Source organism: Nyctereutes procyonoides, unplaced genomic scaffold, assembly GCF_905146905.1.
Source record: "Nyctereutes procyonoides isolate TBG_1078 unplaced genomic scaffold, NYPRO_anot_genome, whole genome shotgun sequence".
Lineage (NCBI taxonomy): Eukaryota > Metazoa > Chordata > Mammalia > Carnivora > Canidae > Nyctereutes > Nyctereutes procyonoides.
Window position 1 is genome coordinate 9,828,622 of NW_026575052.1, and position 15,714 is coordinate 9,844,335.

Here is a 15,714-nt window from a genome sequence, read left to right on the forward strand (position 1 = left end):
CCCACGTCGGGCTCCCGGTGCATGGAGCCTGCTTCTCCCTCTGCCTGTGTCTCTGCCTCTCTCTCTCTCTCTCTCTCACTGTGTGACTATCATAAATAAAAAAAAATTAATATAGTATTATTTAGCGCTTCTAGGATGATGTCTTGTGCTGGTCTGATTCAGGCCTTACTGCTTCAGGGAAACAGCCATTCATCTGTTCACTCAAGATGAATTTATTTGGTGCCTAGGTACCAGACACTGCTCTGGGGGAGAGCGAGACACAAGGCTATTATCTTGCCTCACGTAGCTAAGCTGTTTGACTTTTGACAAATCCCTGCCTCCCTCTGGCCCTCAATCCCTCGACCTACTCAGCGAGGTGCCCTCATGGTGAAGGTAAACCATTTAGATTCCGATGCCAGCTTCATCTCTTTCCTGTTGTGTGACCACAAGCAGGTTAAAGTGGGCTCCCTGAGCCTGTTTCCTCATCTGTAAAATGGGGATAACTGAACCCGTCTCACCGGGTGGCCCTGAGGGTGAAATATAGGGACCGGGCACCGGCGCTCGCGGCGCTCGGCCCCGGGTGGGCGGGTTGCGACCCCGGTGGGCGGGCCCCAGCCCCGCGGACGCGTGGGAGGCGGGCGTGGCTCCAGCCCCCGGCCCGGGGGCGTGGCGAGGGTAGGACGGCGGCGTCTGGCGCGGCAGCCGCATTCCGTCGGAACTGGACGGCGGAGAGGTTGGCTCGGCTGGGGCTCCGCGCCGAGGGCCGAAGCGGAGCTGCCCGGCGGCCAGGGCGCAGCCGCACCCCCGGCCCGCGCGTCCCGGCCCACGCGGCTGCCGAGCGGGTGCTGGGAAGCCGGCCCCCCCGCCCCCCCGCGCCGGGCCCTGGGGGCGTGGCCTGCAGCCGGCCGGCCGCCCCCTCCCCCTGCGCCCCCCCGCCCCCCCGCGCCGGGCCCTGGGGGCGTGGCCTGAGGCCGCCCCTCCCCCCGCGCCCCCGCGCCCGGCCCTGGGGGCGTGGCCTGCGGCCGGCCGCCCACCCCCCTCCCCCCCGCCCCCCTCCCCGCCCCGAGCCCCGCGCCCCGCCTCGCCCCGCCGCCGAGGCCCGGAAGGGGCCCGTCGCTTCCGTCTCCGCCGGGGATGCACGGAGGGCGGAGCCGCGGCCCGAGGACGCGACGCGAGCCCAGTTCCGGCGAGGAGGCCGCGCCAGTGACAGCGATGGCGGCGGAGTCGGCGCTCCAAGTTGTGGAGAAGCTGCAGGCGCGCCTGGCCGCGAACCCGGACCCCAAGAAGGTGAGCGGGTGCGCAGCGCCGAGCGGGGCGGGCGTTGGGCGCGGCGCGGCCCCGTAACGGTCGCGGGCCCGGGCGCGGCGCCTTCCCGGCCGGCCCGGGCCGCGGGGGGCTCGGACCCGGAGCCAGGCCCCGCCGGGCTGCGGCCTGAGTCGGCGGGTTCGCGGCCGGGGGGCGGCGCCGGGCGGCGGCGGGCGGCGGGGGGCGGGGGGGCGCGCTCCGTGCGGACGCGGCGGGCCGGCGGGGCCCCGGGCGGCTGTTCCCGGGGGCCGAGCCCGCGGGCGCCGATCCCCTCCGCGAAGTGTGGCCGCTTCCCCGGCGTCCCCGGGCGGGCGCTGGGGGACGAGGAGCCGCTTCTCCGCGCGGCCCCGCGCCTCCGCCACACGTTCCTGGGGCTCTCCGCTTGCTCTCAACGTGGACCTTTCCGCTTGCTCAGAAATGCCCCTCACAGCAAAACAAAATAGCCCTCGCGTCCCCCAGCCTGCCGGTACGCCCAGAAACTTAGGTGGCAATCGGAACACCCTCCCCCCCACCCCCCCACCCAAAAAAAGGTTAGAAGTTACAGTCCGATTTCCTTCTGGCCTTGATAGGAAGGTAAGACCCACCTTTTCTCCTTGCTGTGAGTGATGGGCAACCATTTTTAATTGTACTCAGCTAGTTTTCTGGGGTTTTTGTTTGTTTTTTGTTTTTTAGCTGTTTTTGTTAGGCTAGATGCATTCCTTCCTCCCTCTCTCCCGACTTTGTTTTATCCAGCTTCTCGGTGTCTGGATGTTAGAATTTTTTTTTTTTTAAGTGAAATACACTGATGAAAACACTTACGTGTTAGACGTTCTCAGCGTGCAGTTCCTAAGAGTTGGATCTCTGAGCCCCAGAGTGCGTTTTGAAGAGGAAGTAATGGAGGGAGCCGGGCGAGATAAAGTGGTGGTGAGATTTGAGTTCTAATCCATTTACCAACCTTAGACGTTGGGGACTTATTTTGCTGAGTCTGTTTCCTCCCCTGCTTCTTCCTAAGACCCAAGTCAGAGGGGGAAGGCCAGGCTCATAGGAAGTGCTCGGTAGATATTAATCGCCATTCTTTACAGGTTTTGTTTTTTTTTCATGTGTTTTTCTTTTTCTTTTTTTCTTTTTCTTTTTTTCTTTTCTTTTTTTTGAAGGGCTCCTTCCTCTTCACCTTGTTCCCAACCTGTCATAGATAGGCTTTTTCCCCTCCTACACAGCATCTCACCATCAGGCCACTTTTTTTTTTTTCAAGATTTTATTTATTTATTCATGAGAGACACACAGAGAGAGAGAGAGAGAGAGAGAGAGAGAGAGAGAGGCAGAGACTTAGGGAGAGGGAGAAGCGGGCTCCATGCAGGGAGCCCGACGTAGGCCTTGATCCCAGGTCTCCAGGATCACGCCCTGGGCTGAAGGCAGGCACTTAACCGCTGAGCCATCCAGGCATCCCTCATCAGGCTCCAGGGGAGTCTCCTTCTGGCCACTTTTTAACTCTTCTCATGCATAACTAGCTCAAAGAGCCGCTTCTTCAGGAAGCCATTTTAGTTTTAAATCTGTGAAAACTTAAATGCTTTCCATTGTTCATATTATATCTCTCATTGCAGCTTCAGTACCTAGTGGCCAGACATCTTTACAAGTTTCTTTTTACAATAACTCTTTGTGGACATCTAATAAATGGTCATTATTTCTGAGCACTAGCTGGTTTCCCTGAACACTGTAGGTTTCTGACTGATTTTTAAAATCTTAAAGCAGTATTATGTTCTACCCTCCCCCCCTACCAGTTTGGTCTTTATCACTATGAGGTTGGGAAAAAAAAAAAAAAAGGCACCATGTAGTATCTGTAGTTATTTTCCCATTACAATTTGAATTTTGAAGTAACTTTTCTAGTTGGTATGCATGAAATTTCAAATTAGGAAAAGATCTGTAGGCATCTCATCCTACTTGAATTATTAGTGATTATTGTGTTTGGGCTCTCACTCCCAGACAGCAAGTCACCCTAAACCTCTGCTTTTGCATTGTGAAGATGAGAAAATATTGGGAGATCCTTTTTGCAAAGGGCACAATAGTTGGCGTTCAGAAGTGAGCTAACTGCAGAGAGAAAACTGCAAGCTGGCACACTGGCCTTCTCAACCTTCTGTTAACCCAACAAGCTCCCACAGGTTGTTCTTGAAGTTGCAAGATGATTATATAGCAGGATTGAATTTGCATTTAACTCATGATTTCAAACCATTATTAGCCAAAGGGTTGATTTCAGACCTATATTCATGGATTTCCTCACATTAAATGTCAGTGTTAAACTGTAACTTTGTTTTAGCTCTAAGTCCATCAGTGCTCTGGACATACTTGGGGAAAAGGTATTAGACTAGGGTTACTTGGCTTCTCCTTTTTAATTGGAAACTAGTTTTCATGGGTGGTAAAGTTACTTGTTCTGTATTACATTTTGAGTGTGAAAACTACCAAGAACCCAGTTGATAGCAAGTGGAGAACAAGCATGTCAACATTATGAACATCTTTTGCTCTTTGGGTTGAAGGAGTGTGCAAAGGACAACTGAGGTTCCTAAGCGTGTACCATGCAAATGTTTGGCATTTCTCAATAAGCTGTTATCAGTTCTTGCAAACTCTGCAGTTGGTCCCTTGGTTTGATAACAGCAAGTTTCCACGTACCCGAGGATGCCCAAAGTGCTTTTACCTTGTTTCTGCTTTGTGCTTTCTTGAACCTCATTGAAAATAGAGGGGCTCTGAAGCCTTTTTTTCTCTTATGTTTTGGTAAGTCTTATGTTTTGGAAATTTCCAGGATTTTAGTTTTGTCTGCTTTCAGGTCATCCCTGCTAACCCAGAGCAAAACAGAAAGGGAGCATTTACACTTCAAATTAGTGTTAGGCTTTGAGATGAACACTCTTTCTGTGACTTCTGGCCCCATCCTTGTATGTTAGCTTTGTAGAGGTCCTGGGACTCTGTTCCCATGGTGACCTTCTTTACTCTGTGCACTCTAAACTACCTAACAATGTAATACTGAGGAGGAGCTCTTCTGCTTTGTTTCTAGGCACATGAGCTCCTGTTCTGTTTTCTTAGGACAGTGGGGGTTTTTTTGTTTGTTTGTTTTTTGTTTTGTTTTGTTTTTTAAGATTTTATTTTATTCGTGAGAGACCCACACACACAGAGAGAGAAGCAGAGACACAGGCAGAGGAAGAAGCAGGCTCCATGCAGGGAGACTGATGTGGGACTCGATTCCAGGTCTCCAGGATCAGGCCCTGGGCTGAAGGCAGGAGCTAAGCCGCTGAGCCACCCAGGCTGCCCTCTAAGGACAGTGTTAATCGTGTTGGATGTTTCTCCTGTCTTTGTAGTTCATGCTATTGTAGACACACTTGACTTACTAGCTCATTAAAGCAAGTTACCTAACCGTACTGGGCTATTTCAGTGTCTAAAGTGGGGAGAAAAATATCCACTTAATAGAGTTAGTTAATGAGGTTGAAATAAGGTAACACATATAAGCACGTAGCATAGTCACAGACACATAGTAGATGATCTATAAATGCCTTCTAGGGAATGGCATTAGGGGAGACAACCAGCTTTTAGCCTTTACAATGATCCTAAATTTTCCTGTAAGAATAGGAATTGGCATTAATTTTTGTACCCATAGCTTGGGTGACAAGAAGCACACGTAAATTTTATCTTGAGTTGGATGATAGTGGTGATCACATTTGAAGTGGAGGATAATTTTCATTCAACTATGAAGGTGAAAACTCCCTGGATATAGTACTTGGCTTCTCATTTCCCAGCCAAACAGGATTATCACTTGTGATCCAGTTCTGCCTGGAGACGAAGTTCAGTAATTATTGAAGTAGAATGACCAGAAAAACATATTTGCTACTCCACTTAATAGCAGTATGGCATACTAATTATAGCTTGGCCTACACATGGCAAAAGATCTTGTTTTCTGGTGCTTGAATGTAAAAGTAGCCACAGTTATCTATTCTGAACTATTTGTACTTTGTACCATTCCTTGAACGGTAAGTATGTTTGTATACACGTAAACATTTCCTGAAAAGCAGCATAGCCAACCATGACTTTGGGTAGAAATGGAGTAAGTAGGAATTAGTTGGGAGAATATCTGGTCCACAATCAAGGGTAGACATTTAAAGAGCTGTCAGTTGATGAATGAAATGATTAATAATAAACATTTTTTTAAAAAGCATATACTGGGCTTTTATGTTTCAGGCACAGTGGCCAAGGACTGCACACGATTTGTTTCTGTGAATCCTTACATCTTGTAAAGTTGTAAAGAGACAGGATCAGTTTCTATTTTGCAGATGAAGTAAGGTTCAAGCAGGTTAATGACTTGCATAAGATCACCCAGTAGGGTGATGACAGGATCAAACTGAAGCGTGTCTCTGACTCCAGAACTCTGTCTCAACAGCTCTGCTGTCCTGATTTTAACCTAGTTTTAGAACTACAGAAAGGAAATGTGGCCAAAACCAGATCACTTTCCTAATCTACCCCGACATTTTGCATTCACAGTTTGTACCAGCAAACCTCTGATTCTGGTGACTTGAAATTAGTCTTGAAATCCCCACTTGTATAAAAAAAAATAAAAATTAAAAAAAAAGAAAACCAATTCTCTTAAACTGTGACTCTTCCTAGAAGCATAATACTCTTTTCCTGGAGGAACCTCTTCTCCATTTTGCTTTCCTCTATGCTGGGTCCATGAGTGATTTCCCTAAATTGGCACCTTTCTCAGAAAATCTCTCAAAACTGGGGCAATGATAGTTGTTGATAACTTTTATTAGAGTTGGTAGGTTTGGTTCTCTCATGTCTTACGTCCCTTTGTGTTAAATGGTAGTTGAAAAGCAGGGAATCTAAAGCCACAGATCTGAGTATATGTGGCCCTATTTGCATCCTGGGGCAAGTAACTTTCCTGATTCTATCTTCATACTCATAAAATAGAGATAATAACCATACTTATTACTGTACAACACACAGAACTCAGTAAGCACTTACCTATCATATTATTATTTGTTCCAGTGAGTGGTCATGATTTTATTGAAATTAATGTTTATTTTATTCTCTCTGCAGCTCTTGAAATATTTGAAGAAACTCTCCACCTTGCCTATTACAGTAGACATTCTTGCGGTAAGAAGTGTTAGATATTATATAACTATATTCCATCTCCTTCCACTGGGAGAGACTGTACAATAAGTTTAAAAGCATGGACTTTGAAAGTGAAAGAAGCTAGACACAAGGCCATGTATTGTATGGTTCTATTTATGTGAAATGTCCAGAATAGGCAGATCCATAGACAGAAGGTAGAGAATGGGAGAAATTGGGAGGAACAAGAATTCTCTTTAGGTTATGGAAATATTCTGGAATAGTAGTGACAGGTGTGCAGTATTGTGTCCTGGAAACCAATAAACTATATACTTTAAAATGGTTAGAATGAGCTTTGCACAGTGGCGGTATTGTAGCCAATGAGGTTTATCTGGTATGATTATTGCTAATTGAAAATAAAATGGTTAATATGGTGAATTTTGTTTTAAAAGTAAAAATAAATAAAAGAACATTGGGTCTGGCATCAACTAACCCTAGATGCAAATCCAAATCTTTAGGCTGTTCCTTTGACGTAAAAGTGGACAGATTTCTGCCTCCACAGAGTTGTAAGGATTCACTGAGATATAGTATGTAAAGCTCTTAGCTCAGTGCCTGACACTTGCTGTAATCACTCTTGTTATTTATTGTTAAAGTTGTGGAAGTGTTTTAATATAACTGTTTTCCTCTTCTGAGTCTGGTATGCTTTGCTACTGTGTTTGCTACTGTGTGTCATTAGAGCTTTGAGGCATAGACACAAAGTAATTTTGTATTGAGACTTAAAGGTAGTTTTAGGAAGGAGTTTCTCAAAGAGGCTTCATTTCCTTAGAAAGTTGTGAACCTAGTTCTATAACTATCTAATAATTCTTTTGTCAAATCTGTAGGAGACCGGAGTTGGGAAAACAGTAAATAGCTTACGAAAACACGAGCACGTTGGAAGTTTTGCCAGGGACCTAGTGGCCCAGTGGAAGAAACTAGTTCCTGTGGAACGGTAAGAACATTACTCTGTAGATTTGTTCAAGTCCATGGTTATACCTGGCACTTGGGATATTTACAGACAGATACATTTTCTTTATTATTCTTTCTCTGCCTTCTTACTTCAAATATTTATTTTGGGAGCGTTTGGGTGGCTCAGTCCATTAAGCTTTTGACTCTTGGTTTTGGCTCAGGTCATGGTCTCAGGGTCCTGGGGTCGAGCCCTGCATCAGGTTCTGTGTTCAGAGTGGAGTCTGCTGGCGATTTTCTCCCTTTGCTGCTGCTCCTCTGCTCGTGTCCTCTCACTCTCTCTAAAATAAATAAATAAAATCTTTAAAAATAAATAAAATATTTTGTCTTAATTATAAAAATAACAGTGATCATTGTAAGATGTTAGAAAATATTAAAAATAGAAATGAAATAATCAAAATTTCTTGTAATTCTACCACCAAACATAAATATTGTTAACATTTTGATAATGTTTCTTTCTGCTCTTTTTATTTATTTTTTTAAGATTTTATTTATTTATTTGAGAACAAAAGAGCACTCTAGTGGGGGAAGCAGGACTCCCTGCTGAGCAGGAAGCCTGATGTGGGGCTCCATCCCTGGACCCTGGGTTCATGACCTGAGCCAAAGGCAGACACTGAATCGACTGAGCCACTCGCACACCCCTGTGTTGAAAAATGTTTAAGCATTCTTCATGTCCTCAAGATACTTGATCTTTGTGTTCTGCAGTTAAATGCATCATTTTCTGTTTATTGAATTATTTGAGTTTTCTCAATCTCAAACCTTAATTGAGTATCTTTGAGCAGGATCCATTCACTTTCTTCCCAAGACCTTGTTTCTAAGTCTGCATCCCTCCTTTTCATCTCTTTTTGTAAGTTCAGGTTCTGTGACTTTGTCCTCTGAACAAGGATTACACTGAGATTTATATCTGCTCTATCTGCTTTTTCTTGTATTGTAGAAACCCTGAGCCTGATGAGCAGGACTTTGAGAAGACCAATTCCCGAAAGCGCCCCAGAGATGCTGTTCAGAAGGAGGAGGAGATAGAGGGGGACTACCAGGAAAACTGGAAAGCCTCTAGTAGTCAATCCTATAGCCCTGATCATAGGCAGAAAAAACACAGAAAACTCTCGGAACCTGAGAGAACTCACAAAGTGTCTCATGTTCAAGAGAGGAGAGACGAGAGAAAGAGATGCCATAGAATCTCACCAGTGTATTCTTCAGACCATGAGTCTTCTGATTATGGCCACGTTCAGTCCCCTCCATCATCTGCCAGTCCCCATCAGGTGTCCATGGACCATTACAGATCCTTGGAGGAGGACCACGAGCCTTCTGTTCCACACCAGAAGCCCGGGAAAGGGCATGGTAATGCCGTTCAGGACAGACTGGCAGGCAGTCAGGACCGACATCTGGGGGACCCACAGGGGAAAGGGGCCTCGAGTCAGCACAAGGAACACAGGTCATCTTACAAGGAAAAACGTCCGTTGGATGCCAGGGGAGATGGGAAGTCGTCTTTGAGTAGAGAGAAATCCCACAAGGCCATCTCTAAAGAGGAAAACCGGAGACCACTGTCAGGGGACAGCACCAAGGAGAAGCTGCCCTCTAGTGGTGTCAGGAGAGAGAGGGAGAAAGAAGGCAGCAGCAAGAAGTCTCTGCCCTCCTCAGACGTGGCTCCAGACAACCACCTCAGAAGCAAGCCAAAGCACAAAGACACAGAGAAAGCCAAATCGGACAAAAACAAGCAGAACCTAGACAGCGCAGACATAGGAAAGGGGGCAAGAGACAGAGTGTCAAACAACCTAAAGACTTCGGAAGGGAAAGTAAAGTCTTCTCACTCAGACAGAAAGTCAGTGGGCTCCCTCCCTAAAGTTGACGAAGCAGATATGGATGATGAATTTGAGCAGCCCACCATGTCTTTTGAGTCATACCTCAGCTATGACCAGCCCCGGAAGAAAAAGAAAAAGATGGTGAAAACTTCAGCCACGACTGTTGGAGAAAAAGGACTAAAAAAAAATGATCCGAAAAGCACTAATAAAAATTCGGATTCAGTTCAGAAATTACCTAAAGTGAACGAAAACAAGGCAGAGAAGCTTCAGCCAGCTGGATCTGATTTAGCCAAGCTGAAAAAGGTAAGCCCTTCAGCTGCTTGGTGACCTCCCAGCTGGAGGAGCTGGCCCCGCAGAGTTCCTGGGACCTAGCCCGCCTCTTGTTTGGTGGGCTGGCTTTTATGTGGCCCGTGGAATTTCACTTTCCAGACCTCTCTAGCTGCCAGGGTAGCTAGCACCCAAAAGGCCTAATTCCTGAGGTGTCCCATGGTGCTGAGCCCAACTGTGTGTATTTCCTGTCTTCGGTGGGGTGAGACCTGGCAGGTCTGCTTGTGAAACTGTGTGCCTAGTCACCACTCCCGGGAATGGGCCACAGGGCCAGAGGCTGCACTGGCACACAGGGCTATCTACTTACTGGTCTTGTCTCTGCAGGTCCCTGCTGATGCACTGCCAGTGCTGCCAGACCTCCCATTACCCATGATACAGGCCAATTACCGGCCACTTCCTACCCTGGAATTGATGTCCTCCTTCCCACCAAAGCGAAAAGGTAATTTTCTGTATCCTCTTTTAAATGGAAAAAAAGATTTTAACAATTTAATCATGACGTCGTAAGATTTTGGTGCACTTCCTAGCCTCCCAGGCTCTGAAGTTGGATGGCTTGGGTTTGAATCCCAGTTTTTGCTTCTACAAGTTCTATGAACTGGGGTAGTAATTTCCTTGGACTTCGGTTTTATGTTCTGTAAGTGAGCATAATAACTGGTATCTGCCTCACAAGTCTGTGAAGTGGATTAAAAGTGATAATGGTGGTAAAGCTCTTACCTCTGGGTTTTCCCACATAGTGTTTGGTAAATCTCAGCTGTTGCTGTTACTAGCTGCCCTTCATTGGATATGTTCTGCAGGAGCTTTTTATCTTAAAAACAAACAAAAAACCAAGGTCTGGTCTTAATAACAGAAGAATCAGAAGCCACATAAATGTCCCTTGGCAAGAGAATCACCTAAACCATGGGTCATCTACCCAGTGGCCTCCTATGTAGCTGTAAAAAATGCAGAAAGTCTGTGTCTGACATGGGATGATTTATAAAATGTAGTAAATGAAAGAACAATGATAGTGGATGTTAGTAATTAGTGAAAAGGGGATAAAATACATACTGGCTTATATTTGCACAGACTCAGTGGAAAAATAGCAGTAGTACCATTGCTTGCCCTTGAGAAAGGGCTCTGGGAGACTGAGGAGGGGGAGAGTAGGAGAGCGCTCCCTGCAGAGTGTAGTGCCCTCTGTAACATCCGGTCCTGTCTTCCCTGCCCTGTAGCGCTCTCTTCACCCCAGGAAGAGGAGGAAGCTGGATTTACTGGACGAAGAATGAATTCTAAGATGCAGGTGTATTCTGGCTCCAAATGCGCCTATCTCCCCAAAATGATGACCTTGCACCAGCAGTGCATCCGGGTACTTAAAAACAACATTGATTGTAAGTCACATGGTTTTCTCCTGTTCCTACGCATGTTGTGGCACTGGGACCTCACTACTGGGTGGCTTGGCCAGTACTCAACACTTTCACCTTTGATTCTCTGCAGCAATCTTTGAAGTGGGTGGTGTCCCGTTTTCTGTTCTGGAACCTGTTTTGGAGAGGTGTACTCCTGATCAGCTATACCGCATAGAGGAATACAATCACGTGAGTATCCTGTTTGGGTGCAGAGAAGGCCATTTTCTGGCTCATGTCTCCAGAAATAGCTTTGTTTCTAAATCTGCAGTGGCTGAAGGTCAGGCAGCAGTAGTCAGTTCACCGTTCTGGGCATGCTGGTTTGCCTACGGGCCTTTAAAAATGCATATTTTTAGCATCTGCTTCTGGCCTGAAGTCAGGGTGGGCTTCAAAGGGAGCAGGAAAACACTGCCCACCCTTCTCTTGAGCTTATCTAGTCACAGAGGTTAAAGGAAAATTTTGGCAGCAAAGCCCCTGGGAATCAGGGGCAGGGATAGAGCTTTGTGTTGACGCTCAGGTATCTGGTGAATATGAAAGCACAGGAGGACTTGGGTGGGTCAGTCAGTTAAGTGTCTGATTCTTTTTTTTTTTTTTTTAAGATTTTTAAAATTTATTTATTCATGAGAGTTCTGGAGAAAGAGGCAGAGACACAGGCAGAGGGAGAAGTAGACTCCCTGTGGGGACTTGATCCCAGAACCCTGGGATCACACCCTGAGCTGAAGGCAGATGTTCAACCACTGAGCCACCCAAGCATCCCACGTGTCTGATTCTTGATTGCGGCTCAGATCATGATCTGCGGATTGTGAGGTGGAGCCCCGTGTTGGGCTCTGAGCTGGGCATGGAGCCTGCTTAAGATTTTCTCTTTCCCTCTCCCTCTGCCTCTTCCATCCCCACCCCACTATCTCTTTCCCTCTTTAAAAAAATAAAAATAAAAAGAGCACAGATTGGCTACATGTCTCCTAGAGATACCCAGGTCTGTCCAAATATCTTTCTTGTAAGCTGGGATATACAATCATTTGGTTGCATTAGTTAGCTGTCTCTGATTCTGAGGGATCATTAGGTGATCCCCTTCCCTAGATATGACTTCATCCCAGTTCTGCCTGTCACTGGTTTCCTAAAGGAAAAAACTGACCTTTAACTAGTTTCTGTTGTCTTCTCTCCTAACCTCACAACCCCCCTCCCCCAAAAGCAGGTAGTACAGTTAACATTTTTCTTTAATATTTTATTTATTAATGAGAGAGAAAAAGAGAGGGACAGAGACACAGGCAGAGGGAGAAGCAGGCTCCATGCAGGGAGCCCAATGTGGGACTTGATCCTGGGTCTCCAGGATCAGGCCCTGGGCTGAAGGCCAGGCCGCTGAGCCACCCGGGCCGCCCAAGCATTTTTTTTTAATATAGTGATTTTTTTTTTCCTAGAACTGTGATATTTTAATATAATATTATGACCACGAGGACCAAAAAACATTAGGAAAGTGTTCACCTTGAGGTGATTTAGGATAGAAAAGAGATATGTCAGAGTGCTTGCATATAAACGATGCCCTGGTTCTGATTTTAGGTATTAATTGAAGAAACAGATCAATTATGGAAAGTTCATTGTCACCGAGACTTTAAGGAAGAAAGGCCGGAAGAGTATGAGTCATGGCGGGAGATGTACCTGCGGCTTCAGGATGCCCGGGAGCAGCGGCTACGAGTACTGACAAAGAATATCAGATCTGCACATGCCAATAAGCCCAAAGGTAAAGGGGAGTTCGGGATTGGTGGGGGTGGGATGAACCTAGCAGGATGAGGGTGCCATGCCCTGGTTGACAGCAGGTCCTTGGTGGGCCAGGCTGATAGTAGCCTCTAGCTTCTTAATCTGTCTTGCTTTTGCAGAAGTGGGATAGGGATGAGGTGTTTCTTCTGTCACCACACATACTGTGTGTAGGGGTTTTCAGGGTTAATAATCCCCTGGCTTTGGGGGCACCTGAAAAGCCTTTATTTCTTAGTAGTGTAGACTATTAATATAACAGCATCTGCTCAGAGGCCAGTATTGATCTCTGTACTTCTCAACAGGCCGACAAGCAAAGATGGCCTTTGTCAACTCTGTGGCCAAACCGCCTCGTGATGTTCGAAGGAGACAGGAGAAGTTTGGAACTGGAGGAGCAGCTGTACCTGAGAAAATTAGGTAAGCTCTCTGTAATTTTGGGACTTCTGTGCGCTCAGGGACAAGAGCCCCGGGAGCTTGTCATTCAGCTCAATGAGGCAGCCCAGGGGCAGGAAGCAACTCATTTTTGGGGTGAGAGCATGACCTTGCAGAGTGGATTCTGGAGTCTTACCTTGACCAGCTCAGCACATGACCTCCCCCCCCCCCAAGCCTCCACTTCTGTGACTGCAGTGTAGGCCAATAATTATTCCTGCCTCTCAGGGGGGTCAAGATGAAATGGAGAACAGGACCTGGCTTCTGGGAGACACTTCCTTGTGCTTTCCCTTTCTCCGTGTAATCAAACCATGCCCCTGGGAGTCCTGGCTGACTCAGTCATTGGAGCATGTGGCTCTGGAACTTGGGGTTTGTGAATTTGAGTCCTACAGTGGGGGTAAAGATTTCTCTAAATATAAGAAAAAGAATAAACCATGCTATTGTGATGACTTCATAAGCTCAGTCACATTAGCATCTTCAGAATACAAATTTACATCTGAAGGGTGAAGTTAGTTGAGATCCTTCATTCTGAAAAGCTAACCCTATCATCTCTGGGCTGTCACTAGAACCTGGGGTGCTAGGGTCTGCTGGGCAAAGAAACTGGGTCTTCCTCAGACAGGCCAGCCTCAGGCTGTTGGTGCTGAGGGCAGATTTCTCACACTCAGGACTAACCAGCTCGCTCTGTGTTGCAGGATTAAGCCAGCCCCGTACCCCACAGGAAACAGCCACGCTCCTTCTGGCAGTGGCAGCAGCAACAGCTTTAGCGCTAGCCCCGAGCAGCCAGCCTATGATGGCCCAAGCACCAGCGGTGCTCACTTGGCTCCCGTGCTCAGCACTGTTTCCTATGATCCTAGGAAACCGACTGTGAAGAGTAAGTAACTTGGGGTTTCATGCTCAGATACCTCAAAGCTAGTATTTGAAGCCTCTAATGTCCTTGCCACTGCATCATGTTCTTTGTACTAGATGAGGCACATGTCCCATGCTCTGCATGGAGCTGGTCTAAATGTTGGTGCCTCTTTCCCCCACTTTGTGCATGATGCACGAATATTTTTCCAATAATGATTGCAGTGAATATTCACTTTGGCACTCTGCTTTTTTTAAAGACCTAAATGTAAACCTGTTTCTTCAGGCAGTAACGTGGGGTTCATAACTGTAATTATAAACTGCTAAATGACAGTCCATCTTGAGGGCTTATAACCTATAACCCCAGCTTCCAAGTATTACTTTTTATATCTGTTTATTTTTGTATTTTGTTAAGTATATGTATTTTGTATTTTATTAAGTGTTTGTATTTTGTATTTTATTGACCATTGTGTGTTTTATTTTGTATTTTATTAAGCATATTACCAGAGATTGTCCCCAGTATTCTAAGGGGACATCCTCCCCTAAAAGCAGGCTTCTGTACTCACTTCAGGGCCCATGAGCCAAAGCTCATGGCTTTGGCTGTGCTCAGGTTAATCATTCAAGAGGACAGGCTAGCCATCCTCAGGTGGTGTCTGCATTAAGCTTATCTTGGACCTCTTGCTGCCCTGGACAGATGGGAGTGAGAGGGGCTGCTTTTTGCTGGTTTGGAGATTGGCGAAACAGAGTTAAATCATGGCTCAGGATGGCCGTTAGAGTCTGGCACATGGTGAATCCCAGTTCTCCCACCTACTGCACATCCAGGGGCAGATTGGCCAATCTCTTGGATGTTGGTGAGGTGGTCAGAATTAGAGCTGGGGGTGGTTATGGGCCCCGCCGGTGCTCCAGAAGCAGAGCTATGGGCCGCTCTTCTGTTGTGCTGGGAGATGACTACTGCACCCATCTGTCTGGTGGCGCAGAGCAAAGAGCAGCAAGGCTTGGCCTTGATTGTCAGCACTCACGGTGCGTGTGTAAACTGCCATGATCTGAAACAACTGCCTTATTTCTCTTCGTGCAGAAATTGCCCCAATGATGGCCAAGACGATTAAAGCTTTCAAGAACAGGTTCTCCCGACGATAAACTGAGGATTCACCTTGGAGATGAAATTTGTGGGGAGGAGTACCAGGACAATGGGGTTGGGGAATGGAACTTCCAAAGGAGACCAGGATCCTTTGCTTGGAGGCAACTTTTTGGTCTTCAAGCCCTGCCCGGTCCGCAGGTGTTGCCCCTGTGAGCCTGTGCACCACGGCCACTGCCTCCCAGCCTGGAGAGCACTTCAGAATTCTGAAGAAGATGTGAAGCCTTCAGTCTTACTGAGGATTTTAAGGTCAATTATACTTTTGTTGTTAATTAGCTTCTTTGTAAACTATAAGACATAGTTTTAATTAATAAATATTGCCCCCAGATTGTATTTATATTACCCCAGTATTTTTTTTCTTTTCTTTTCTTTTCTTTTCTTTTCTTTTCTTTTCTTTTCTTTTCTTTTCTTTCTTTTTTCTTTCCTTTTCTTACCCTTTCTTTTCTTTTCTTTCTTTTTCTTTCCTTTTCTTACCCTTTCTTTCCTTTTCTTTTTTCTTTTCTGTCCTCTACCATACACTTAGCCTTTTCTTTTTAGGATCCTTTATTAAAGTTAGATAAAAACCTGGTGAAAGCCATTCACCTGTCCCAGTTCAGCTCTTCTGAGTAGTGGACTCTGGCCCAGAGGGAGGACTGGGTGTCCTCAGAGCCCATATGGTGCCTGCTGCATGCAGGGCAAGGAGTGAGTCCCAGGCTGACTGGCCTAGAGGGGTGCCTCA

At 46.6% G+C, this 15,714-nt stretch overlaps 1 protein-coding gene across 1 annotated transcript; it reads left to right on the top strand.

Annotated features, from left to right (window-relative positions):
- Positions 1–1,108: 1,108 nt before the first annotated feature.
- Positions 1,109–15,329, top strand: ELOA (elongin A). Its single transcript, XM_055332741.1, has 11 exons — positions 1,109–1,266; positions 6,334–6,390; positions 7,227–7,333; positions 8,282–9,449; positions 9,798–9,912; positions 10,676–10,831; positions 10,938–11,035; positions 12,398–12,578; positions 12,895–13,006; positions 13,711–13,889; positions 14,937–15,329. Exons 1-11 carry the CDS (start codon positions 1,114–1,116, stop codon positions 14,996–14,998), a joined length of 2,388 nt encoding a protein of 795 aa, XP_055188716.1. The 5' UTR covers positions 1,109–1,113; the 3' UTR covers positions 14,999–15,329.
- The last annotated feature ends 385 nt before the right edge of the window (positions 15,330–15,714 follow it).